General features: G+C 41.5%; 3 protein-coding genes across 4 annotated transcripts in view; 1 reads left to right on the top strand and 2 right to left on the bottom strand.

Moving 5' to 3' along the window:
- LOC105503404 (deleted in malignant brain tumors 1 protein-like) overlaps positions 1-685 on the top strand; it is a 72,270-nt gene extending 71,585 nt beyond the window's left edge. Inside the window, exon 24 of the mRNA XM_011930302.1 lies at positions 569-685. Within this exon, the coding sequence (XP_011785692.1) occupies positions 569-685 (117 nt within the window). The remainder of the gene's footprint in view (positions 1-568) is intronic.
- Positions 686-2,450: 1,765 nt separating this feature from the next.
- CUZD1 (CUB and zona pellucida-like domains 1) overlaps positions 2,451-27,806 on the bottom strand; it is a 43,370-nt gene continuing 18,014 nt past the window's right edge. Inside the window, exons 2-11 of the mRNA XM_011930229.1 lie at positions 26,938-27,084; positions 16,016-16,479; positions 11,444-11,594; positions 9,300-9,514; positions 7,716-7,866; positions 7,145-7,362; positions 6,483-6,655; positions 5,016-5,407; positions 3,976-4,244; positions 2,451-2,752 (exon numbers count right to left, since the gene is read on the bottom strand). Coding sequence (XP_011785619.1) covers positions 2,580-2,752; positions 3,976-4,244; positions 5,016-5,407; positions 6,483-6,655; positions 7,145-7,362; positions 7,716-7,866; positions 9,300-9,514; positions 11,444-11,594; positions 16,016-16,097 — 1,824 coding nt within the window. The 5' untranslated portion in view covers positions 16,098-16,479; positions 26,938-27,084 and the 3' untranslated portion in view covers positions 2,451-2,579. The remainder of the gene's footprint in view (positions 2,753-3,975; positions 4,245-5,015; positions 5,408-6,482; positions 6,656-7,144; positions 7,363-7,715; positions 7,867-9,299; positions 9,515-11,443; positions 11,595-16,015; positions 16,480-26,937; positions 27,085-27,806) is intronic.
- FAM24B (family with sequence similarity 24, member B) overlaps positions 19,345-27,806 on the bottom strand; it is a 26,486-nt gene continuing 18,024 nt past the window's right edge. Inside the window, exons 2-4 of one of the 2 annotated variants that reach the window (XM_011930231.1) lie at positions 26,938-27,084; positions 20,643-20,769; positions 19,345-19,694 (exon numbers count right to left, since the gene is read on the bottom strand). In XM_011930231.1, the coding sequence (XP_011785621.1) occupies positions 19,502-19,694; positions 20,643-20,769; positions 26,938-26,947 (330 nt within the window). In that variant the 5' untranslated portion in view covers positions 26,948-27,084 and the 3' untranslated portion in view covers positions 19,345-19,501. The remainder of the gene's footprint in view (positions 19,695-20,642; positions 20,770-26,937; positions 27,085-27,806) is intronic. The other variant, XM_011930232.1, reaches the window with a different exon arrangement.

Raw genomic sequence — 27,806 nt, 5'->3', positions numbered from 1 at the left:
CCCTCTAGTTTGCATGTGCGTGGTATTCCATTGCCCATTCCTTTGTTTTTAGCTTCTCAGAAACACTATGTTAAGCAAGTCTTTTGAATACAATATAGAGTTACTTTGTAAAATATTCTGAAAATCCATCCCTTTTAGGAGGTGAGTAGAATGACTGCTCTAGGGTGACACCCAGATATCCCATCAGAGAAAGTCACTCATTCTCCAGGCTGCTGGGAGTGTTGGCGGCTGGCAGCTCTTGATGCCACCGCTCACCAGGAATTTCCCTTAGCTCAAGGCTGTTGTCTAATCCAAGTTCACAGCCCTTCCACCCTCAGGCAGCCCTCAGTCAATGACTGAAGATGCATAGAAAGGGCTGAGCACTGTGCCTCAGTGGAGCATCTCGGAAGGAGAGAACAGCCCCAGGACACCCTGGGGGAGTGGCTGGGCCCCGCTGCTGCAGCTGCTTCTTTGTGCACCAACTCCCCTGCCTGGTTCTGCTTCCCTTCTGGGACACAGGAGCTGATCCCGAGCACACACCTGAGGAAGTCTCCTGTATACCAGCCTCTGTGTCAGTCTGTTTCCCCAGAACCCAACCTTTACCAGGTGTGGCCCAAGCATATTAGAAGCAGATTCTGGAACAAGATTTTGGAGCTGGCAGCGAGAACTTCTCGCTGGTGGTAAGTGGAACATGGATGGCTCCTAACTGCAAACACATTCTCTTTTTTAATCCTCACCACAGGTGAGGATTAAAAGGTGACCTAGCTCATGTAACCCACCAGGTAAGGGGGAAGAACTAGAACCCAGGCCACCCACCCCAGACCTAGAAACTTTTATCACTTCACTTCTCTGGAGTCCTTTCTAAAGAAAGAAAACTTAAATAGTAGCACACATATTGATAATGCATATGCACTGATATTGGAGATATACCTCAATAGCTCCACTATAAATGATCTTATGATTCTTGGTAATATGATTTTACACCATCTAGTGAGTCGCAACATTTGCTCATTTTCTCAGCATTACACTTTTGTGCCTGCTATGCATCTGAATCCCTACCATGCTGGCCAGCAGAGAATGTCCAGTCATTTCCTGATAGAGAGATGACTGAAGGGCTGTGACCAGACCAGACTGTTTTACAAGCATTTAACCTGATTTGCCCATTCTAATTAAATGTTTAGGGGTTTTCACGTTAGGTTAAAAAATAACTTTGCAGTCGTTCAACTTAGGCTACCTGGATGAACATGAACATGGAAAAGAGTCACTGTGTGGCTGCCTGAGATATTAATATTTAGGAGATTGACATGGAGATATTGAAAAGAAAATGGGGAAGATCTGTTGTGATTTGGAGCTAGAAAATCAATCAGTGTCCCAAGGGCGTGTTCTGTGAGGGCAGAGATTCTGTCACATCCACCATGTATTCTCTTCAGCATCCCGTAGATGCAATGCATGTTTAGAAGGAAGGAGAATGCCTTTGGGCATTTGGGAATGTGGTTACCTCTTTGGATGCATATTAGAACCTGAAACTATGTGTGTTGTTAGATGACGAGAGTTGTGTTGATCATCCAGGGTGATTAGATTCTGTGTTTTCATGTGTAAAATCAGTGCACACTGGGGTCTTTAATTGTGTTTGTTCAGCCACAGTAAATGGGAACGTGTAAACCCGAACTGGCTACTAGTTGAGGACAATGAACCTTTGGCTTTGGCGCTTGATGGTGAAGGGGAAGAAAAATGTTTTCATCTCGTTAACCCAGAAACGGTATGAAGTTTCTCATTTTGTACTCACATTTGTCTATCCAAAGCCCTTTCCTGAAATGCTTACAGTGAGAAATGGTGAGGCTCTGCATGAAAGCAGGAAGGCATGTGAATCAAGGAGACTGCGGTTCTCCTCATGCTTTAGTTTCAGAAATTTTAACTTTTGATGTTTCAAGGAGTAGCATATTTGCATCTAAAAAATAAACACATCTATCTTTGAAGGCTACTTTTCTTAAGTAAAAATAACTCTTTTTACCTAATATTTGGTTAAAATGTTTTGTATTTATAAAAGGAGGTGTTAATTCGTGTAATTTTTTTTTTTTTTTTTTTTTTTTTTTTTTTTTTAGACAGAGTTTCGCTCTTGTTGCCCAAGCTGGAGTGCAATGGCATGATCTTTGCTCACTGCAACCTCCGCCTCCCAGGTTCAAGTGACTCTTCTGCCTCAGCCTCCCGAGTGGCTGGGATGACAGGCACGTGCTATTACACCCAGCTAATTTATGTATTTTTAGTAGAGACGGGGATTCACCATGTTCGTCAGGCTGGTCTCGAACTCCGGACCTCAGGTGATCCACCCACCTTGGCCTCCCAAAGTGCTAAGATTATAGGCGTGAGCCACACGCCCAGCCTCATGTAATGTTTTTGTATCTTTAGTTACTAAAATGAGAGCCAACTGGCGTGGTATTTATTTCCATCGTCCTGTAATGAAACACGCTGACACAGCGACATGCAGGCCTGTGTGTCACTTTCAGGCCCTTCCTAATTTATTCATAATATATGTAGCCACAAGGTAGCATTTCCTTTGGCATCCTGGAGGAACGTGTCTCACTTAGGGTTGGACCTGTTGGTTAATAGTTCTGCAGCTTCTGGTATTTGTAGTATGCCTGTTGATTTACAAAATGCCTCACTGTGATTGTGGCTACAACCACTACGTTCAGAACTAGAACCATGAATGAAAACAGATGCAGACTGTTGAAAGGCTGGTTTGGAGTTTCTTCCACATGTGTTTCATGCTGAAATTCTAAAATTGGAAACAAGATGAAAATCACTTTTTAAGAAGTGCTAACATTATAAAATGTTGGTAGCTTTTATAATACCTGTACATATCCTATGACTCATATATGAATTAATGTATAACACATAATGCCAACACAATATAGAGGAACCATTATCAAATATTTGAATTCATTTATATGTATATTTAATTTTAAACTTGTTTCAAACAGTTGACTTAGTTTGGTTTCTTGATATCACGTGAAAAATGTGTAAAACTCAAGCCTAACAGTCTAATGGAAATGCAGCTTCACTTACTAATGGTCACTGTTGCCCACTGTTGCCAAAATACATTTTGTCAACAGAAAAAAAAAAAAAATTTGTTCATTCCCTTGAAATAGGAAAAAGATACTTTTCTCATATTGATAGTATTTCCATAATGACTTCCATTTATAAATTTTCAACTAATTTGAGACCAGTGTCTATAGATACACTATGTAAGCCACACAGTGAATGCGTTTATAAGATTACTGAATTTAACTTCTGTTTTTCTGCTTTTGCCATAGAAATATTTTGCTACAAAGCAGAACCATACTCCTTTATAGTGCTAATAATAATGAAGAAATACAGAGATCATAAGGTCCTTTAATGCCATTTTCAACTAAAACAACTTCTTAGTTTTTCTTTCATTAAGGCTTATCTTAAGCCATTTAATTATGAACCTTCCTTGAGTATTTACCATCATTCCTTTCATGTATCTGGGCAGATCTCAGGTTTAAGCCTTTCAAAAGAAGCAGGGCTGGCCTATGTTAATATAATAGAGTCTTTGTTTTTTTTTTTTTTTTTAAATAACTTTTTTTCAAATAGGCTATTATGTGGAATGCTGGTTCACTTTGTTTTACTCATTTAGGAGTTAAAATACATTGCTTTCAATTCAATTATCTGCCATATCTATAATAAGGAGTCAGGAAACTAAAGGAAACTTGTTTTTAGAGACTAGGACATTACACTTATACTCAAAATCCAAATGAATGGCAAACTATCAGTGTATCATATGGTTACACTGTACATAGTATGCATATTATCAACTGATAGAAATAAATACTCATCCTGTATACTTAAAATTCAACTTATTTGTTAAAGCTCCTATTATAAATCTCTAAACTGTACATGCTTAAGAGTTACTGGATTTAAGCAGCATTTTATGAGCCATGATGTGCTTTTTGATCATGAAATAGCTTTTTGTCTTACCTGAATTACCACTTGCACTTCGATCCCTTTTCAGACGAATGGGTCCTATGATGGAATCCGTTTTCCATTTATATGAAGAAATGTCTCGTTTGCTTCTGGAGACACAACCTTGATTGCAGCGAGACTGGTGGTCACTGCTATCACATATCAAAACTTTACATTGCAGATACACAGAGCTCAAACTTCTCAAGAATTTAAAAGCATTAAACTGGAATCTCCCATAGTGTCCAAATAAGGGATACACCTTACAAGTCTCATCTCGACTACATCTGGAACAGAATTTACGAACATGTTTAGAAGATACAGACCAATTCAGTCTTTTCCATTCTAAAAAATTTTCTCTGAATTAAGTTGTGAATCCAAAAATCTCTCGTGAAAGATAGTATCTCTAGTTTACACTACAGTGAGTTAAGGCTATAGATCTGATTCCTGAGTAAGATAGCAAGGTTCTTTCTAGCTCTAAAATTCCTGGTCCATATAACTTAATCAGAAAACCAGTACTGATGTATTGGAAGTCAGATTTCTTTCCTTACGTGCTTATCATTAATGTATCAGTAAAAATGACATAGTTAAAATCCAACAAATTGTAAGGAAAAAAGGAAATTGTTCCTTTCAAATAAGAACTTTCTACATTTTCTCTTAAGGATGCTACATGTGTTTTACTGATGGAGTTATATTTTAAAGATAACACACATGAAATAATCTTCTAGGTTTTGCTTCAAAAAACCAAAATGTGCAAAAAACAAAAACAAAAATAGAGCTTTTATAACAAAAATAAATTTGTTTCTACCAGCAAATATTTTGTAAATACACTTAAAATTCTAGAGGATATAAGCTGTGTCTGCATAAATGTTTAAATTTAAATTATCCATAATTGGTACATAGTAATTGTATTTTATAAAATGATTAGAATAAATTTAATGAAATTTCATATAGTACTAGGAAAAATGTATATATATACAACACAAGAAATTACTTTATTGAAATTATTATTCCACAGGAAGAAATACCATACATACATCAGTTACATTAATACATACCCACTCTTGATTAGGTCATAGGTTGGAGACGCAAGGTCAGAGGTGGGAGAGGCTCTGCAGGTATCAAGAAATACCACCAAATTTGGATCTGAGGTGTGCAGACTAACTTGAACAAAAAGAGTTTGGTTCAAATCCACGTAATATGGTGACTCAAGTATAGTCTTTTCAAATGAATCGGATTCAAAAAGAGCCATGCTTGTGTTATATTTGCCCAGTGCATTTTGATTTTGTATTATATCATCTTCCGTTACATATATCATCCCCACTGTAGAATTATGTTCCATTTCACACTTCACAATAATCTGGAGTTGTTTCTGACGGGTGATCACTTTAGAAGGTGAGGATGCAGAAAAGGTGATTATATTGGTGTAAGTAATTGACTGATCTTCTACCTGCAGAACAAGATAGAATTCAATTTTTATATTTTAAGTCCAGTAACATTTTAGAGCATAGATGTGGATAACATTTGCAGGTACAGATATAATTTTCTTAAATCACGAGGTAACAGCTTTCATGTCAGAATACTATAAACCTTAAATGTATTTCATTGAAGAAATATTCTAGGAAAGAAAGAAAGAATGAGATGAGAAATACAGCTTGTGTTACAGAGACCTGAAGATAGAATCAGACAGAATTTTTTTCAGTTACAGTAAAATCCATTTTGAATGCAAATTTCCAGTCTTGAGAAGACATTAAACCCTACTATATATTGCTTTCCTTAAGGAGCTTTAAGTTAGTGTGGCTAAGTGGGCAGTTTCCAAAATATATGTAGACCAAGGGTCTGCAAGAGGAAGGCCCTTAGCTGCCTTCCCTGGGGGTTCACAGTGTAATAAAGCCTGTGTGTTCATTTTTAGCAAGATACGATGATTTACTTCTGTCTTTATCAATTCCTCTGGATTAGCCACCATTCTTTTCAATTAGGTTATTGTTTAATGTCTGAGTGAAAAGTTTATGGTATGTATCCTAAAGAGACCAAAAGTTGAAAATGTTTGAAATCTTGAATAGGACTTCTAGAGAAATGTAGAACAAATCACAAACTTCCAGTAATATCCTTCAGGTTTCAGGTTTTTTTAACGTTTTATTTTCTGTCTTTAAAAGAAAAAGAAGAAGATCCTAAAAATTCAGCTAGATCTTCTCTAAATACAAGGTGTAAACATTTTCTTCCTAAGTGTTACTGGTAGGTTATTAAGCCAACTGCATATAGATGTTCAAACTCTCTTTAGTGAGTTTTCAGAGTTCTTTACCTTCTGGGAAAGATAACCTCACTTGTCCTGAAAATGAATCCAGCAATTTAGCAGCTATGTATGAATGGGTATGTGCACTAATATGTCTTCACATGCTTCTCATGTGGTTAAGCCACTAAAATTTGGGGGCTTTGTTATAACAGCTAGCAAGCATTACCCTGACTGCATTGCTCAACATGCACTCAGCATTTGACAAAATCCAGCTATCGGTATTTCACTTTACCTTTCTGATTGTACCACATCCATTAAGAGGGATAGAAAATTCCACAACATTTGATAATTTTGGTCTGCAAGTTGGGTCTTTTAGTTGTAAGCTATTCCCATTAGAGTTAAAAGCCTCTAGGTAGGATTTGCTGATAATAACTCTCATCCTGTCAGAAGAGCAAGTTAAAGATGCTGCCAGGAAAAAAAAAAAAAAAAAAAAAAAGAACGGTCATGTTTATGCCAGCTAGGAATGTTGGATCTTGAAGAGCTATGTGTGCAAGTAAATATATAAGAAGTCAAAAGCATTTTGCCCTAAACAGTAATCATAAGTTTGAGATAGCCAAGCAGTTGATTCACCTTTTACTGTGTTCATTGTGACCTTGTTCAGAGCTAACATCTGCAAACCTGATGTTTTTAATGGTGTCTTTGCAGAAGGAATTAAGGGAAACAGTCCATATTATCTGCATACATTTTTTTCAGGTTAATAAAATCATTAATTTCCTCTTGCATTTTAAGCAATGCACAGAAATGATTGTCAAGCTTAAGATTATGAACATGTTCCCAAGTACATGTGACATGCTTGCACATAGGAATAGCCACAGGTAGGCTAACAATGAACAGTTTCTATGTATGCAATCTTCAGAGAGCTCAAAATAGCTAAGAACATAAAACACGACTTACTAGTGTTGATGCTTTCTGCATAAATTGAGGTGTAGGAAGCAGAAAAGCCCCGGTAAGAATTGGCATAATCTGTAGACAACACGACAGTCAGAGAGTTTGATGACGATTCGAAGGTGGGAGTCACGCGGCCACAGACTTGTCCGATCAGGCCAGAGTTGGTGGAGGGGCCATCATAGATGGCAAGAAAATCAAATTTGCACTGTTTGTCTATTTCTAGGCTAGAGAATGAGGGCCTCTGGTGAAAAAGAGTTTCAAACCAATTCAATTCTATTTTCTAACATCCCAACAATCCTACTCTTAAGTGATGATGGATTTTTTTTTCCTTCAATGGTATCTCAGGTTTACGATGACAAACCTGGGGTTTTGATAGTCCCTGACAAGGACCTCAGAATCTTCAGAAAGATAGTCAACTTAGTTCAATGGAACAGTATCACTGTTTTCCTTTCTTCATCATTTCTTTGAAAAGTGCCCATATATGGGAATTACGTATGATAATTTCTCTTCCCCAAATCCCCCAGTTGCAGGTGGGTTTACTGCATTTGTTCCAACAGAATTGGGCAGCAGTACTTACAAAATCTCTTTGAACTTTAGTTTTATCTTGTAACCTTTCTCCACTTGTATGTGCCATACACAATAAGCCAGCTCAGGATGCGAATTTGGGTAATTGGGGCTGGTGAAGGATCCTTCCAAGGTATCCAGGTAACCGCCACAGTTTGGAATAGCTGAAATGGATGTGAAGGTGGTCAAGAATGAACATCAAAATAGTGACTGCTTTTAATGTCTGTGTTGTGCATCGAGCTTAACACGTCTCTCCTGAGTATGATTCCATCTCCGTCTTTCCCATGGGTCACATATGGAGGTCTTCATCCTTTTTTATCATTGAAATTTCTGCCCACTGGTGCAGGGCAGAGAGGGAATCTTTATACTATTGCCAAATGAATCATATTAAAGTTGTGCTGTAAGATGTGTTGCATCTGGAGAGACTCCCATTACCTGAACTGCACCATAAAAAATAAAGTCACACCCTCCCTTGAAGGCTCTTCCTCACTCTCACCAGCTCAGCTTCCCAGTCTCATCAGCATCTGTTCTATCCTCCCTTTCTTCCCATGACTCCTCGGCTGTCAGCTCCAGTAGAGGTGAGTGCTCTTCCCTGACTCCCCCCTCCACCTACCTCATCATGCTATTGTTCAAAGCTCAGCTCAGAAACAGCCTTCCTGAAGCAGCCCTTGGTCTCTCCTTTCCCCAGTAAGTACATAAGGAAGCAGCTGGACAGATGAAATGGGGAGAAACAATGCAGAGAGCTCTTTTTGGAGATGTAAAACGGTTTAGATTGGCTGAAGCATAGGGTGCATGCCAGGCAGCAGCTAGAGGCAAGGCTTGAAAAGGTGGCCTCGGTCCAGCTTGGGAAAACCTTGACTGCTGCACTCTGGAGGTTTGATGGTACCAAGAAGTCAGTGGTTTCAGGAGGAGAGTGACATGGTCAGCTCTGGGCCTTGGAACAAAATCCACAGTGAAGCTCTCCTCATGAACCCACTCGCAGATGTTCTTGGCATTCTGCTTTGGATCACAGTAGAATGTAGGTGCCGTGAATGCATTTAGCCTCCAACCACCTGACAGTCTTAAATTTCAATGGTGAGACCAGAGATTTCCAGCATGCACTCTCCAATCTTCTTTGTCAGAATCATCTGGGGGACTTGTTAAACATGAAGGTTCAACAACCCCAACCAAGATCTAAGGAATCAGAGCATAGGAAGGTGCGGTCCCTGAAGAAGCATTGCAGAAGATACTAGGGTTACTATTAAACAGGCTGAACATGGAGTCTCTGCTTTGGGCTCTAACACAGTACCCCTCAACATGTAGCCATCTGAGCAGCTCCTTGTCTCTGCCTCACCTGGGAACTGGTTAGAAAGGCAAGATCATGTGCTCCACCCAGAACCAATGAATCACAATGTCTGTGATGGGGCTGGGATCTGTGATTTAACAAGCTCTCCAAATGATTCTTATGCACAGGTGAGTTAGAGAACTGCTGCTCTCTCAAATAGAGAAGACTCTGAGGGAATATACTCAGACTGAAGATTATAAGAACCCAGACAGGACAGTGTGTAACCTGTGCTTGCAGGAGATGTGAGTGAAGGTTGTGTAAATGATGACTTACGGGTCTTAGGAGAGAAGAAGTAGTAGAAGACAAAGACAGTTCTTTCAGTTCTCGCCGAGTCAGTAACTATTTGAAACGTCAATGTACTGGATGACGATTCAAATACAGGAACATAGTCATTTTTACTGCAGACTTGCCCTAGCAGAGGCCCATTGCTGGAGGTTCCATCAAAGACTTTAATGTTTTCACTTTCACAGCTTCCATCTGGATCAAGCCTGTGGATAAAACACAACTGTGGCTGGAGAAGTGTCACAAGCAAAGGGTGTTTGCAGAGCAGAGTCAATTGCTCACTTAGGCATGTAAATTTACGAAGTGGTGGCACATCTGTTTTCATTTAAACCTCTCCAAGACCAACCTCACCATCCTCAACATCAAATCACAAGCTGTCAATTTTAATGGGCGCAGGGAGGTGAACTGCTTTGCCTATGTCTCGTATCAAGTAAATGATAAGGATGGGCCTTGAATCACTTTCCTTCTACCTATTTCTATCTCTCCTGTTCCCCATGTCCATGTAACTCATTGATGAACCTTCTTGTTTAGAATTGTTTCCCATTGACGCTGGATATCCAAGGCTGTTGAAAGGTGAAGCAACTCTTCTTCCACAGCCACCTTTCCCAAACCTTAGCACCTCCCTAGTTGCTCCTTCCTTCGCTTATATCACCACCACTTCCTCATTCTGAAGGACAGTCACATGCCCTGCATTGGACAGGACAGCCCAGGGTTTTAGTTTGCTGCCCATTCTGACAGGGTCTCCCCAAATATCCTCAGAGGACACATGCCCAAACTTACAGGAAATAATACAAGGGTAGAGAAATCTGGGTTCTCTTTCCACTTTAGTTACTTACCTGCTGTATAAATTTAGATGAGTGATTTAACCTTTCTTGGTTTCAGTTTTCTCATCTGTAAAATGGGGTTATCACAGCCTACTTCTCATTATTGTGTGAGGTTTATAATATTCTGAATATGAAGTACCTGCCACAGGCCTGGCACACAGATGTGCAATAGATGTTAAATGTTAATTTCTCGCCTCCCTTGCTCTTCCCACACTTTCTCTTCCCCTCTCTCCTTACACAGCAAGAATAGCATATATGTTTCTAAGCAACCATTCCAGGAAATTTGAGGCCTCTTTTGCTTTTTGAAGGATAAGTTAAATTCCAGCTTCAGTGGTACAGGGCTACTATGGTTCTCAAAAGTGTGGTACTTGGACCTGCAGCATCAACATCACCTGGGCATTTGTCAGCTATGCAGATTCTCAGGTCCCACACACTCCATCTGAATAAGATAATAGAGACTCCGGCAATGGGGCCCAGCATTTGTGTTTTAACAAGCCTTCCACATGCTTCTGATGTATGATCAAGTATAAGAACCACTGGGACAGGCAAAAGAGTGGGGGCTCTGGAGCCGGGCTGCTTGGATTCAGTTTCTATCCCATTTTTATTATTTTTTAGTCTTGGACCTGGTAAGTGACTTCTCTGGGCTTTCTCATCTATAGAATGGGGATTAGACTGCATCTGGCTAGAGGGTTGTTGAGAGGATTAACTAGAGACAGATCTCAGGAAACACTGAGTGTCTCTGCAGGGCAGAGTCATGTTCTCAGCCTCACACTGGGGTCACCTGGGCAATTATAAAAAGCACTTATAAATGTATACTTATTCCAAAGTAAAAACTATAAAATAAAAAATATTGATGCCTGGAGTCTACCCCCAGAGATTATAATCTAATTATGTGGTGTACAGCCTGGGAGTCTGGATGTGTGAAAGCTCCCTCACATATTCAAATGCATAGCAAAATTTGGAACCAAAGTTTAGTGTTTTAAGGCCAAGAAACTGGAACTAGACCAGCTAGGTTCTAACCGTGGTCATGCTATTCACTATTTGTGTGACCTCAGACAAGTTCTCAACCTTGCTGTGTTTATAATACTATTATAGTGCTGACCTTGAAGGACCTCTGTGAGCCAGTGCCGGGCACACAGCCATTATCAGTGACTACCAGCCATCATCCCCATTACCATCATCATCATGATGGTTGTCAGTGTCACTACCAGCTCTAGCAGCAGCTGAATTCTTTCTACAGAGAGACCCCTACCCAACCCAATGTGGTCAGAGTTAGATATCCCTTATTAGGAAACTAAAGCTTCTACTTACTGGACATAGGAAAAGATAATTCTGATGATTTTGTTTTCTGGTCTTTCTATTGTCCAGGTGCAGTTCTCACTGGGATTGAGTTGCAGGATCATGGCTTTGTGGGTCTCTGCCATATTGGCACCCCCTAGAGTGACACTGCAGCTTGAATTGCCTGTTAGAGACCACAGATGGCACTGAGGAAAGTCAACAACAGACCCTTTCCCCTCCCTGAGAATTAGGAATCTACCTCTCACATGTAATATACATACAAGCAGGCAGCTAATTGTGGATGGTACTTAGCTTAAAGCTCCAAAGTAAGTCAAAAGCAGTTGATTTCTCCGTATTGAACCATTTGAGGAGAAGTATCTGTAACTTCTCTACATATAGTCCATAAGAGAGACTATGTTAGGACATGAAGAAGGATGGTTTGTATTTTTAATAGGTTTCCATATGAACATGTGTCTTTATTTCTCTAGCATAAATACCTAGGAGTGATATCACCAGGTCATATGTTAAGTGTATATTTAACTTCCTAAGAAACTGCCAAACCATTTGCCAGAGTGGCTGTTCTATTTCATAATCCAATCAACGATGTATGAGAGTTCCAGTTGCACCACATGCTAATCAATACACACTACTGTCAGGTTTTTGTATTGCTTTGTTTAGCCATTCTAACAGATATGTAGCAGCATCCCATCATGGTTTTTTAACTTGCATTTCCCTAATGGCTAATGACGTTGAACATCATTTCATGTTATTTTCCTTCTATATATCCTTTTCAGTGAGTATCTCTAAGTCTTCTGACCTTTTTCTAACTTGGCTTTTTGTTTTCATTATTGGGTTTTCAGAGTTTTTTATATATGCTGAATACAAGTCCTTTGTTGCATCTGCAATTTGAAAATATTTTCTCCCAATCTGTATCTTGTCTTTTCATTCTCTTAACAGTGTCTTTCCCAAAACAAAAGTTTTAAAGTTTTTATAAAGTCCAATTTAGTAATAGTTTCTTTTATGGGTTGTGCTTTTGGTGTCTTGTCTAAGAACTCTTTGCTTAACCCCAGGTTACAAAGATTTCTCCTGTTTTCTTTTTCAAAATACTATAGTTTTACATTTTACATTTAAAACTATGATCCATTTTAAGCTAATTTATGGATAAGAAATGAGGTTAGGTTGAGTTTATTTTTTGCCTATGGGTGTCCAATTGTTCCAAGACCATTTGACGAAAAGGCTCTCCTTTCTCCGTTAAATTGCCTTTGCACCTTTGTCAAAAATCAATGGACCATATTTGTGTGGATCTATTTCTGAACTCTCTATTCTGTTTCAATTTTCTGTGTCTATCCTTTTGGCAAACCACACCTTCTTGATTACTGTAGTTTATCAGAAGTCTTAAAATTAGGTAACATGAATGTTCCAACTTTACTGTTCTTTTGAAAAATTGTTTTGGCTATTCCAGTTCCTTTGCTTTTTCATGTAAATTTTAGAGTCAGCATGTCTTTATCTATTTAATATTCTTACTGGGATCTTTATTGGAATTGCACTGAATTTATAGATCAACCTGGGGGAAAAAAGGATGGTTTTTAAAAGACACTTGATTGCTAGAATGTATAAATAATTCTTACAATTAAATAATTAAAAGGCAAATAATCCAAATTAAAAAGGACAAAGAACCAGAATAGACATTTTTCCAAAGAAGATCTATAAATGGCCAATATGCACATGAAGATATACTCAGCCTCATTAGTCATCAGGGAAATACAAATCAAAACCATGAGATATCACTTCATATGCATTAGGATGGCTAGAGTCAAACACGGGAAACAGCAAGCATTGACAAGGACATGGAGAAACTGGAATGCTTATACACTGCTCATGGGATTGTAAAGTGGTACAGCTGCTATGGAAAACTGTCTGGCAGTTAGTTCCTCAAAAGATTAAACATACAGTTATCATAACCCAGCAATTCTACCACTAGGCATATCCCCAAAAGAAATAAAAACAAATGTCCACACAAAAGCTTGTACACTATATTTATTGCAACATTAGTCCTAATAAGCCAAATATTCATCAACTGATGAACAAATAAATAAAATGTGGTCTATCCATACATTGGAATATTATCCAGCAATAAAAAGAAATGAGGTACAGTCATCCCTTGGTGTCCACTAATGATTGGTTCCAGGACCCCCTGTGGACACCAAAATCCACGGATGTTGGAGTCCCTTATGTAAAATGACTTAGTGTTTGCTTGTGACCTACACACATCCTGTATACTTCAAAACATCTCTAGATTATTTATAATACAATGTAAATGATATGTAAATAGTTGTACTATATTGTTTAAGAAATAACGACAAGGAAAAGAGTCTGTACATGTTCCCTAACCAACCATTTTTTTTCAAATGTTTTCAATTCATGGTTGGTTGAATCCATGAATGCTGAACCCACAGGTACTGAGGGCTGATTGTACTGATACATGCTACAATATATATGAACCTTGAAAATATTATGCTAAGTGAAAGACCACATATTACATGATTTCATTTATGTGAAATCTCCAGAATAAGTAAATTTATAGAGACAGAAAGTAGAGTAGTGGTTTCCTTGTGCTGGAGACATCAGGAGAAATGGAGAGTGACTGGTAGTGAATACAGAGTTTCTTTATACATATATATACATACACACATATATATATATATATATATGTCCACACAAAAACTTGTACACTAATATTCATCGCAATATTAGTCTATATATATTAGTCTATATATAAAATATATAGTTATATATATATATAAAACATTGGTCTATATATAGAGACTATAAATATAGACTATATAGAGAGAGACAATAGACTATATATATATATAGAGAGAGAGAGAGAGACAGACAGACAGACAGAGAATCTCACTCTGTTACTTATACTGGATTGCAATGGCACAATCATAGCTCACTGCAGCCTGAAACTACTGGGCTCAAGTGATCCTCCCACCGCAGCCGCCAGAGTAGCTGGGACTACAGTCATGTACCACCATGCCCGGCTAAAATTTTTTTTTTTTAATTTTGTAGAGTCGAGGTCTCACTATGTTGTTCAGGATGGTCTCAAACTCTCAGCGTCAAGCAATGCTCCCATGTCAGCCCCCTCCAGAGTGCTGGGATTGTAGGTTTGAGCCATCGTGCTGAGCCTGAGACTGTTTCTTTTGGGGGTGAAGAATATGTTCTGGAATTAGATAGTGGTGATTGTTGCACAATTCTGTGTATATACTAAAAAACACTAAATTGTATACTTTAAAATGGTGGATTTTATGGTATGTGAATCATATCTTAATAAAGCTGTTATTAAAAAGGAGAAAGAAGAGAAGAAAGAGAAAAGGGAAAGAGGAAAAATAACTGGATCCTAAAGATAAACTGTTAGCAGTGAAATTATCCAGTAAGGGGCTGGGCGTGGTGGCTCACACCTGTAATCCCAGCACTTTGGGAGGCCAAAGCGGGTGGATCGCTTGAGCTCAGGAGTTCGAGACCAGCCTGGGCAACATAGTGAAAATTCTTTTCTATAAAATTTTTTTTAATTATTTGGTAAATTCTTATATTTTTATGTACATTGTCAGATGGGCACAAATAAAATTATTACTAATTCAAAATCCCACCAAGATTTTGACTAATGGTCAAAAACCCCACCTACATAAGAACAAAGGTTTATTTTTATTTATTCTCCCATATACTCCCATAACCCCATCCACCCAGAAACAATCATCACTAAAACCTTGGTGTAAATTCTTCCACACCTTTTCCTTTCCTCTTCTATTTCTAGACGTGTAAAGTGCTTGAATGTATATATTTCAAACATAAGAGCCATCATATGATACAAACTTCAGATCTTTCTTTTTCTCTTAATGTGGTCTATGGACACATTATAGATCAGAGTCTTTTTTTTTTTTTTTTTTTGAGACAGGGTCTTGCTCTGTCACCCAGGCTGGAGTGCAGTGGCATGATCGCGGCTCACTGCAACCTCCATCTCCCGGGTTCAAGCGATTCTCCTGCCTCAGCCTCCCGAGTAGCTGGGACTACAGGTGCGTACCACCACACCTGGCTAATTTAGTAGAGCCAAGGTTTCACCATGTTGGCCAGGCTGGTCTCGAACTCCTGACCTCGTGGTCCACCCTCCTCAGCCCCCCAAAGTGCTGGGATTACAGGCGTGAGCCACCACCCCCAGCCATCATTTTTTTTTTAAGTTGCAAAAACCGGTGTTCCATTGTATGGATTTACCATAACAAATAATGAAAATTTGTGTTGTAGTTTACAATTATCTAAGTGCACATATTTATACATATATCTTTGGACACTTTTATGCTTATTTCCAAAACATAAACTCTTAGCAGTAAAATTACCCAGTAAAATTCTATATGCTTTTGATATGTTTATGGACATTGTCAGATGAGCCAAATAAAATTAGAACTAATTTAAAATCCCCCCCACCCTGCAGGAGCATTAGAGTACATTTTTCTCTGAACTGGGGCCACTTCGAAAAATTTTGAAAGAGGCCTCTTAAGAGAAGAATTTCTCTGTTTTGGTGAATAAAATCTGGTTCAATTTTCTTACCTTCAGCCTCTGCCATTGTCAACTCTGCCAAACAGGAGAGAATTAAGAGGGTCAGTGGCATGAGCCTTCTTACAAGCTCCATTTTGGCAAGGGGCTGAGCAGCCTTAAAGACTGGCAGCTTTTATAGCCTCTGTGTTACATCAGCTTTCTGGACACCTCCAGGGAAACGTCAGTTCCAGCCATGCAATGGGGTAGCTTTGTGTGAGAATAGAGCAGCTGTGTGACTGGTTTCTTATCAGCAGTCCCCACAGTGAGGGTTCCCTCTTCTCAAATCCTTCCCAGAAGGGTTGACCCCCAGTGGAAGCTCTTTGTGGGGATATCCAGCAGCTGGTTCCCAGCAGGCACTTAGTTATTTTCCATGAAACTGATGGGAAGCTGTGCCTCTCTTCTGTGCCTGCACATCACAAACAGGTGGCCTCATTGACATCCTTGAAGTCTTCAGGGCTCTGCTTTGAGAAGGGAGCCTGTGGCAGAACAAAGGCCAGTGGGGCAAGGCAGGTGGTGCAGCACCTGGGCAAAATCTGGGTCCAGCTGGGACATTCAGATGCCCTGCCAATTGGCTAACCCTGTGGGGGAGGGGAAGAGGGTAGGGACGAAGAGAAAAAGAGGACAGATCCAGATTCCCCTACAGGGATTTCTAACCAGTTATGTCTGGAGAGGCTAAAGCAGGTGAATTAGTCTCTCAGGCATGGTGTTTTGCAGCCGAGAGAAAGAAATCCTAGTGTCCACAGGTGAGACTGGGAGGAGCAAGTGGTGGTGGGTGGGGGATGCCCTCTTTTCATTCGATCAGTAAATATTACTTATTGATCTAGGGCCTAACCAATATAGAATTGAATGTGAGAGACGCAGTCCTGCCCTCATGAAACTTGTATTCCAAGTGGAGAGTTAGACAACAAAAATAAATGAAAAATTCAAATGGTGAGAGGAGCTATGGATACAATAAACAGGCTGACTGCATAGATGGTGGTTGCCTTGGGGTGGGGAGGAAATCTGACAGTGAGAAGGAGGGCATCTTGAGAGACGAAATCGGAACAAAGGCAGAAAGATAAGAGGGAGGCATTCATAGGTGATCTGAGCTTGCGGGTTGCATCTTAGGCAAAAGAGAGGGCAAGTGCACAGGCCCTGAGGCAGGGACCAGGTGGGCACACCTATAATAGTACGGAAGAAAGAACAGCCTGGCTGGACATGAGTGGGAGGAATGAGCTGGGAGGGGAGGATGGAGAGGAGCAAGTGAAGGTCAGATGGGGAAGGACCCATAGGGCAAATGAGTCTGGGTTTCACTCTAAGTTCAGGTGGATCATATTGAGTGGACAATGCCAGGACTGGCTACTTTCTGAAGAACCTCTGTGCAGCTCTGGGGAGGTCTGACGCCCGTGTAGGCTGCGTCTCCTAGGGTGAAACCCTCTGGCTACTGTCAGCCCCTCTGTGTTGTTCTGACCGTGCTGAAGCCCAGGACACCTCCCTAGGGAGAGCACAGCCCTACGCTGTGACCCAGGGGATCCATTCCTTGTTGGTCCCTTGTAGGGGAAAGGCAGCATCTGGGATGCTCAGAAGGAGCTTGGACACTCCCCAAGGCCCCTGCCTGGCTCTGCTCCATTCCTGTCTGCCCGGGCTGATCGTGGATGAGGCAGGACTGGGTGTCCTGGGGTGAGTTAGCAGGGCACCGGTGTTTGAGACTGGGGACCCTTCTGGTTACTAATCACTTGCAGCTGTGTCCATGAATACCCACCCCCCACCCTGGGCTTTCCCTCTGAACCCCTCTTTGTCACCCATGCCTGGGATCTCCAACATCCCTAATCCATCTCCACTCAGTATGAGAGTTTCGTGGCCACACTCTTCAGGTGGCCCTGGTAAAGGACCCAGGCTTCCAGGTCCAGTCAGGAGAGAAGCCACCTTGAGGCCTCTGGCAATTTCCTGGGGACCATGGGGTGCTGTGGGGTCACCCTGCATCATCTCACTGCTTTTTCCCTGTCACCTGTCCAAGTCCCCACTTCACATCAAGGACACAGCGGCTCAGATGAGTAAAGGGACTTCTCCTGGTGAAGGCCGAATTGGGATAGGAACTGGGTCCATAGGGCTCTAAAACCCATGTGTGGTGCTCTGTCTTCCTGCTAAGGGGGATATCTGAAGACCTTTGTCCCACCTGCCTCCCTCACAGCCCCTGCAATACCTGCACCAGGAGTAATCACCCACATGGGGAGGCCCTGGCACAGGTGTCCTGGGTCCAGGCACTGAGCCACCCACTGTGTGGGGTAAGGGGATTTGTATGTGCTCCATCTGTCAGAGCTTGTTGGTGACAAGAGAAAATCAAAGGCAGGGGACAGAGACAGTGCCCAGAAACTTCAGGTGGACAGGTGACCTCCGGCTGGAGGATGCCCTGACTTGGCCTCTTCCCAAGCATGCTGGGGCTGGAGGCTCAGCCTCCAGGAAGTGCTCGGCCTCTACAGACAGCTCTTCCACCCACATCTGGCCTGTTTCTGTGCCTAGATGTCACAGCTGTTTCCTTCATTTGCGACTTCTGTTTTCCTTTTTACCCCCTTTTAGTAGATTACCACCTGTTACTAGCTAATAATTCTTCACATTCAGTATACATGTGATGGTCACAAGCAAGGGTTTAGTTCATGAGAGGAGTGGACATGCAGTTACAGATGGGGAATCATGCTTAGCAAGGGGTTCCAGGAGGCTCAAGCGCAGGAGCTGAACAGAAGGCAGCTGGGAGTAGAAGTGGGGAGGGGTGCTTCCTGTCACCTGTTGTGGTCAGGGAGTCTGGGCTTTGGCCTTTGGCTGGTGGTTGGTGTTACAGTTGAAGATATTGATGGCTGGATCAACACACATCACTGTTACCGTGATCCACGAAGGAGCCACATGCTCTGGAGATTTGGGGATTGCAGTAGGAAGAAACTGGCTTTCAAAAGGTCCTTTTGAGGTCACTGAGCTCAGGCCTATCTTACACAGGTCAGACAACTTTAACATAGGGAGGTTCTGCCCGGCTCCTCTCACTGTCTTGGATAAATGGACAAGACGACAGGACAGGTGTCAGGACGTGACACCATTTTCTGCGGTGGATGTCAACCATCCAAGCCCTCACGAGAGCTAAATGAGTGACTCCAGCTGGATAAGATCAGCTGGGCTGAAATAGGAAACGTCGTAAGAACAGTGTGCATTTTCTTTCTCGGGTGGAAGGTGTGCTGGACACTTTTATTCCAATTCTCTTTCTTCTATTGCAATGCTACAAGCTAATTTCCTCCACATTCCAAAGTGAGTAATAAATATATTTAAACAAAGAATATTTATAATTAACAATCAAAAAATATTGGCGGCAAAGAGGATTATTTTTAATAGTGTACATTTATTCAAAAGTATATAAAACAACACTGTAAATTATATAATCTCACATAAAAACTCTAGAACTTGATTTGAATAACAAAACAATCTACTAAGAAAGAAATATTGCTCATGAAGATTTTTGTGCCCACCTTTCCCAAGTCATAGGCCTTCATTTATGTCACAACAGCAAGGTGGCAGGGCATCAAAACTGGCACACATTCTACATCCTTCACAGCACTGCAGGGCAGGACAAGACTCCATGGCAATGGTTTTGGCCTGGCTGTTCTTGGCCCACCACACCTTGTCTGGGTTGTGATTTTTTACAGCCACAGCCTCAGGGTCCTTTGCAGCTCTTGAGAAAAGACACACACAAAGCACGGCTTAGAATTTTTCTTCTCAGTCCTTTTGTTAGAACTGTTGGGGGTATTGGAAGTTTAGTGCTGAAGCCAGTCAAACATTAACACCAACCCTACATTAAGGCTCTCTCCCCTGTCCCAAGTTCCTCTCCAATCCTTTCCTCTCCTATGACTGCTATAAATGTAAACTGAGGTTACAAAAGTAAGGGTGAGTGAATTCGCAAGCAAGGTCACCCAGCTGGTCACTGCAGGCCCCTGAGATGCAGGAATAATGGGAAGGTGCTGCATTCAGCTGTGTCCTGGGCTCCGGGATGTGCCATTGTGAACTCCTTAGAATGGGGACACAATTGCATCTGACAACCGATCTTTCTGGTACTTAAAGGGTCTTCTCCCCAAAAATGCAATCTTCTCTTATCTGACCTACCCTCCTTTGTCCACTATCCCCCAGGTTTTTCACACAGGTCAGCTGTCCCTGAGATCTAGAGCCCGTCATTTTCCCCAAGGCTGCCAGAAACAAATGGAGGAATACCCTGAGAGCTGCCAACTCAGGCAAGAAGAGATCAATCCAGCCCGTCCTCCACATGAGTACAAGGCAGAGCTCATTCACGCAGGCTCCCCCACAGAATCTGCAGCCTGCAGTGCCCAGGACAGAGGAAGGCTTGGCCAAGGTGCTGAATTAAACACCTGACGGTAAACTTAGTGAGATCCAGTGACAGCCAAGCAGTGCTGACACTCACAGGCCCAAGCTGAGAACATTCTAACAACTCCAGCCAGAAAGAAAAAACATAACTAGACTCAGCTGTCTTTTTGCCTTTACAAAGCTGCCTGTTCTTCTTGACCTCACCCAGGGGTATGGCCACAGCAGCAAGGAATGAGCTTGCTCCAACAGGGAGCCCAGGTATCCCATTGAGGGAGTGTTATCCCCTTTTCTCCATGTGACTCACTTTAGTGTGTTGTATATTTTGAAGTAAAGACAGAGCACGACAACTATCAGTAGGAGCAAGGCTGCCAGGATACCACCAGCAATGACCAGCATAATCACTGTACGGAGGTCAAAAGACTTCGATGTACCTAGGCAGAGAAGTACAAGCAAGCACTGAGCCCATGTGGCCTCCCTCCCCACACAACCACCAAGCAATGTCAATGTCAGGGGAGGAAGAAGAAACCCCAAACATAGATCCTTATGTGTGTAAAACACAAATGTCTTCCCAGCGCAGTCTAGGATCCCAAGCTGGCCCAGAGATGGAAAAAAAAAAAAAAAGTCCATTTGTCAATGAAAAGGAATGGAAATGCAGTCCAGAGAGAAGGCTATCAGGAGGACAAACAGTGGGAAGAATCTTTCCCTTTCACAGGTGTGATGTGTAGCTGGAAACAACAAGCAGGCCTGCAGTGGAGCTGATGGCATCACTGCCCAGCACCTGGGCCTCCTGAGCGATACTCATTTTCAGAGTCAGAAATGATCCCTCACTGGATGTCAGGCTCAAAGCTCTTCTGTGGAAATGACTGTTTCCGAATGTTACTGTCCCAACAATACTGAGAATATGCAAATCCATTTTGTAAATGATGCATGTTTTAGGAAAAGAACTTTACAATTCTTCCTCTGACAACTGACAGTTTTCCTCCTAAATCTTAAATTCTCCCAAGAAATCCAATTTGAGATAAAAAATTCGTTTAACTTTCTGAAACTGGGAAAAAGTGAGCCAGGGGAGAAGAATAAACAATCTGACTGCCAAAGCATACTTACCACGTTTTAACTCTCCATGGCCGGATGAAAGCCAACAGTAAAAAAAAATTACAATCAAAGCAAACTTTAGGGAACAGGACATCTTATCAGGAATTTCTCAAACTTTTAATTTGAGAAAGAAAATTCTAATGATTAACATCCAAAGTTGAAGACCTCGCTTTTAGAAGCAGTCTTCCAGCAGAGCTAGCAGAACGGATATCCACAATCGAGTTCCAACCTCTGTGCCAATCAGGACACAGGCTGTGTGACATCAACACTCTGTTTCATGGAGTTCTGAATTCCATTCCACTTCCAGATATATTTTAGCACAAATGGAAGTAGATATGTCTAAATACTCTCTTAAGCCATGTAATATTCAATCTCCCCTTCTCAGGCTTGGTTTCCCTCAGAGAAAAGTTTTAGTTAAGAGTCTGATTCCCAGAGATGCCATGTTATATTATTTTAAATGTCCACTTTTCAAAAAAGCCTATAAGAAAGTATGGCCCATAAAGGAATGGGGGAGCAATAAATGAAAACTTTTTCTGGAAGAAGCCCAGACATTGGCCCTACTAGAAAAGACTTTTAAAGTCTTTTAAATATGTTCAAAGGAATCCATGTCCAAAAAACTAAAGGAAAATATGAAAATAATGTCTCATCATAAAAAATATCAATAAAGATAAAAATTATTAAAAAGAACCAAACAGAAATTACGGTATTGGAAACTACAATAACTGAAATGAAAAATTCACTAGAAGGGCTTAATAGCAGATGTGGACTGACAGAAGAAAGAATCAGTGAACTTGAATATAGTTGAGATTATCCAAACTGCAATACAGAAAGAAAAATAAATGTGTAAAAATGAACACAGGACTTCCAGTTTCTGCACCAGCATATGAAGGGCTTAGGAGTCATCATTCCCATCTTCACAACAAGTAAAAAGCTGAATAAACTGACTGAATAAAAGCTGAATCAACAACTCTTAAGTCAACCAGAAAACTGGTCACAGGGCAAACAGCCACCCCCAAAACTAAAGAGAAAGGTGAATACAGAGAATCTCAGCTTAGGAGCAGAAGCCACTGCCAGAGCCAGCAACTGGTAAGAACACTTACATGGTAACTGATGTCTTCCTGGATGATGAATAGGGACTAGCATAATATTTTAAAACTCCTGAGGGCCAAATTTTGTTTTGTTTTTTGTTTTGTTTTGTTGGGTTGTGGCTCACTTTCATGAGTCATATCTCCAGGAGTGTTGCAGGAAGTCAGGGACCCCGAATGGAGGGACCAGCTGAATCCACGACAGAAGAACATAAATTGTGAAGATTTCATGGACATTTATTAGTTCCCCAAATTAATACTTTTATAATTTCTTACACCTGTCTTTACTACCATCTCTGAACATAAATTGTGAATATTTCATGGACACTTATCACTTCCCCAATCAACACCTTTGTGATTTCCTATGCCTGTCTTTACTTTAATCTCTTAATCCCGTCATCTTCGTAAGCTGAGGAGGATGTATGTTGCCTCAGGACCTTGTGATGATTGCGTTAACTGCACAAATTGTTTATAGAGCATGTGTGCTTGATCAATATGAAATCTGGACACCTTGGAAGAAGAACAGGGTAACAGCAATGTTCAGGGAACAAGAGAGATAACCTTAAAATCTAACTGCCAGTGAACTTGGCGGAACAGAGCCATATTTCTCTTCTTTCAAAAGCACATAGGAGAAATATCGCTGAATTCTTTTTCTCAGCAAGAAACATCCCTGAGAAAGAGAATGGCCCCTGAGGGTAGGCCTCTGAAATGGCTGCTTTGGGGGTGGCTGTCTTTTATGGTCGAAGGAGAAGGGATGAAATAAGCCGTGGTCTCCTGTAGTGCTCCCAGGCTTATTAGGATGAGGAAATTCCTGCCTAATAAATTTTGGTCAGACTGGTTGTCTGCTCTCAAACCCTGTCTCCTGATAAGATGTTATCAGTGACAATGTGTGCCTGAAACTTCATTAGCAATTTTAATTTTGCCCCATCCTGTGGTCCTGTGATCTTGCCCTGCCTCCATTTGCTTTGTGATATTTTATTACCTTGTGAAGCATGTGATCTCTGTGACCCACACCCTATTTGTACACTCCCTCCCCTTTTGAAAACTGCTAATAAAAACTTGCTGGTTTTACTGCTCGGGGAGCATCACGGAACCTTTCAACATGTGATGTCTCCCCTGGACACCCAGCTTTAAAATTTCTCTCTCTTGTACTCTTTCCCTTTGTTTCTCAGACCAGCTGATGCTTAGGGAAATAGAAAAGAATCCATATTGAATATCGGGGCTGGGGTTTCCCCCAATACAGGAGCTCACCCGGTTCTTATAATGAAGACTACAGGAAAATCCCTTTATGTTTTAGTTTCCACTGACACTGCAGTGGAGTTGGCCTTATTACCCCTGTGAGATAATAAAAGTCATGAAATTTCACCAGGCCTCCTCTGGTGCCACCCAGAAGTTAAGTGGAAAGTTGTCTCATTACCTACTGGGTCAGAGAAGAAATCCAGACTCCCCAAGGGGTCTCCACTGATACCACAGGGGTCAGAGTTGAGTCTCTGCTCTTTATTCATCCTTCTCTGACACCACCCTGGTGGAGGGGTGCTTTGGGATACTTCTTTACTGCTTGGTAATAGTAGACTTCTAGGCTCTCTACTCAGTCTTCGCTGGTGGAGTTGGGATAGGGCCATAGTTTTTTCTATGGTGTTTGCCTAGAATGCAGAAGTTATTGTCTAAAAGTTTTCTGTCTTGTTGAATTGCCCATTTCCTGGTCTTTTGGCCAGAAAAACTAGTTTCTTGTTGGGGCTCTTTTGTCTGAACCCATTGGTGTTTCCAAGTTACTCATTTCCTCAGCTCCAAGTTTAGGAATCTGAGACAAAAAACAAAACTTACGGAACTCACTACCATGCTATTACTTTGATCCCAAGGTCCCTAGCTAGCCTTCCTTCTTTTCTCCACCCATTCAAGTCTTATGTTTGTTTCATATATAATATCCATAGATTTTAGTTGTACTTAGGAAGAATAAGAAAAAGTATCTCTTCCCCTAAGTGGAAGTCCCCCATATGGGAAATTTTTTAATCAGTCCTCTGCTTAAAAGCCACAGCCTCTGCACAAACCCTACACTTGCTCAATCCTGAAAATGAGTGTCTCCTTAAATTGTGTATCCTGGGCCCTTTGCATGTGTTATCCAGCCCATATCTCAACATAACATCTTTCCAGCCTCATCTCCCTCTGTGTTACCCCACACCCCATGTATTTTCATGCCTCTGACCTGGTTAGATGGCCCTCCCTGTCCCTCACCTCCTCTATCTGCTGAAATACCATCCTGCAAGACTTCAATAAAATGCCACATTCTTATAAAACCTTCAATGATTTCTGTCTCTCTCCCTCTCGTGTTAATTGTCCTCTCCCTATGTATCCATGCCCTTTGTCTGTGCCTATATGGAAATTTGAATTGTTGACTAGGTGTAGTGGTTCATGCCTGTAATCCCAGCACTTTGGGAGGGTGGGGCAAGAGGACTGAATTGAGCCCAGGAGTTTGAGATCAGCCTTGGCAATATGGTGAGACCCCATCTCTACAAAAAATTTTAAAAATGAAAATGAAAATAAATTAGCCAGGTGTGGTAGCAGATGTCTGTAGTCCCTACTTGGGTTCAGAGGGATACAACCCCAAATAAGCTTAGTCATCATTAAGGAGCTAGGGCCTGTGGACCCTCCCCATGGGGATGACTACTTCATCTCTCGGTTTCCCTCTATTTCTGTGGTTACTTGATTGCTGTTTGATAGTCTGTGGGCTTGTGCATTTAAAGTTTGCTTTTTCAAGGTGTTTGTGAGCTCCATGGGGGCAGGAGCTCTGCAACCCTAGGTATCAGAGAACCTGCAACCTATTAGGTGCTGGCACATGTTATGATCATTGACCGAAATCTGAATTTTGTCAATCTGGCACTCATCACTTTCTCCAACTGAACCTCTAAATTTAGACAGTGCAGTGACTCAAACATAGCAGTTAAACCCTGACTAATATTATTTCATTGATTAAAAAGAATGCATACTTTCTATATTGCTTATAAGTCACCAACATTTAACTACTTCCAAAGTGTTTTAGTAATATCTTTCTGAGTTGTAATGAAGACAACCAGGAGGCAATAACTAAAACCTCTGTTTGAAAGATGAGGAAACCGAAGCTCAGAGAGTGGAAGTGACTCTCTTGGGTCACACAGCAAGTAACTGGCAGCAAAGAAACTAGGACCTGGTTCTATAATCCTTCCCTCCAACTCCTGCTTCCCAAGTCCAATGCTCTTCCACCCCCAGCCTTCCTGAACCTTCTGAAATGATGTGTTGTTCCCCATTCCCAGCCCCCCTAATTCTATTATTCAAAGGCTGTGATTTTGGCTGTCAGCTGAAAGATCTGCAAATAAATCTAGTTGCGTTTCATCTAAGGAAGGGGCTGATTTTTGTGTTGATGTTTTCATTCAAGGCAATATCTCACTGATGATTCACATGTGGTGACTACTCAAGAGTACTGAGAGGAATGGGGCCGTGTGTTCCAGATGGCAAAAGGTAGGCAGCAACTGTGCTCAGAATCAGTGAGTTCAACTTTGCAAAATGCAATTCCTGATACAGGGGCTGGCCTTTTCTCTATGGAAATTCTCTGTAATTCACATCCACAAGGACTTTCACCCAAGTCAGTTATTTGCAAACTGCCCATCCTGTGACTAACACCTGAGTCAAATGGTTGCAAACACCCTGAAGCATGCTAAATTGCATCTCTGGAGACAGAAGCATCCTGGATCCAAAACTACATAAGCCTGTGAGCTCCCTACTTGACCCAGTTCCCATCTCTGTGCCTCCTCCACAGCTCTTTCTGCTCTGCTCCTGGAAAACTCATCTTTACCTTCAGACTCTCGGTGCAGATGGGGACCTTGCTATGGCACTGGCAACTGCCATGAGAAGAGCTAGGTTTTGTCCCAGAGAGAGGATCTCCTTAACTGAATCCTTCATTCTCAGAGAAATAAAAATTGTGGTGAACAACATGCAATCGGATTTTATGAACTGCCAAGGTTTGAAGACAGTTTCTGTGTCTTTGTAAAATCCAAATGGCACATTTTACTATATGTCCCAGAACCAGATTACACCTCTCTTCCTATCTCCCAAATTCCCATCCAATCATTCCTTCCAAAACTTTATGACTGCAAATCAGTTTTAAAAGAACCAAAGAGAAAAAACTGCAAACTTAGTGATGGATTATCATGTTCTACCTTATCAGTGCCTGTCTAGGTGATCCATGCAGGTCTCCCAGAGGTGCAGGTATGACAAGGAAGGTCACAATCTGCCGTGCACTGGGCTCTGGGATCTGCCCTCTAACTCACAGGCTTAACTTCCACAAAATATGACAAGATTGAGTCTGTCAAATCAACCTCTCATTTCTTGGGAGGCATTCTTCTCCATACTCACATGATTCAAGAGAAGTAACAGTTCATCGTATTTCACCTGCATACATAATGGCTTCTCTGCTCCAGGAAGGGCAAGAAACATTTCAAAAAGAGCTCCAACTTCATCATGGGTCAGACATCCTCTTGTCAGGCATCCTCCAGGGTCTTCCAAGTGCAGCTTCCCATCTCACCATTTCTTAGGCAACTGGAGAGGGGAAAAGAGAACAGCTCAAGAACTCTGTAGCTCAGGAAAGGGGAGATCATTCAGCTTGTCAGTTTTTTCAGTCTATAGTGCCTCAGACAGAGGGAGAGCTCAGCTAACATGCTGAGTTAAACACCCAATAGGAAACTCAATTATTTAAAGTGACAACAAGGCAGTGCTGACACACAGAGCCACCAGGCTGAAAACAATTTATTTACAAGCTCACAGCCCCAAGCCAGAAGGTAAAAAAGCCAAGAGTGTACACAAACATGCCTTTGCCTTTCAACCACTCCTGCTGTTCTTGACCTGAACCATATGTGGCTGCCACAGCAAGGAATGCCCCTGCGGAAGCAGAGAGTGTCCAGGTATCCCATTTGAAGGGATGTCCCTCATTGTTAAGTGACTCACATCTTTGCCATGGCACATTAGAAAGAGACACAATCAGCACAGGGGCAGCAACTAGGACGAGACCAAAACCAACTATAATCTCTGTCCCAAGACCAGCAGTCTCAACGTTTATATGGATAGACACACAACTTGTGGTGGCTTACTTTGTGAAAAGCCAAATGTCATCTATGAGGAGCTACGCAGGCAGTGCCAACTATGTTCCCTGTGTAGCAAACAAGCAAACCCTCCTGCTGTTCTTGACTTGAACCATCTGTGGCTGCTGCAGCAAGGAATGACCCTGCTGAAGCAGAGAGTGTCAGCGTGGGGAGTCAGCAGTG

This window comes from Colobus angolensis, unplaced genomic scaffold (genome assembly GCF_000951035.1).
Source record: "Colobus angolensis palliatus isolate OR3802 unplaced genomic scaffold, Cang.pa_1.0 Scaffold85, whole genome shotgun sequence".
In the NCBI taxonomy this organism is placed as follows: Eukaryota; Metazoa; Chordata; class Mammalia; order Primates; family Cercopithecidae; genus Colobus; species Colobus angolensis.
The sequence above is the reverse complement of the archived record's forward strand: the minus strand, read 5'-3'. Positions and strand labels throughout refer to the sequence as shown.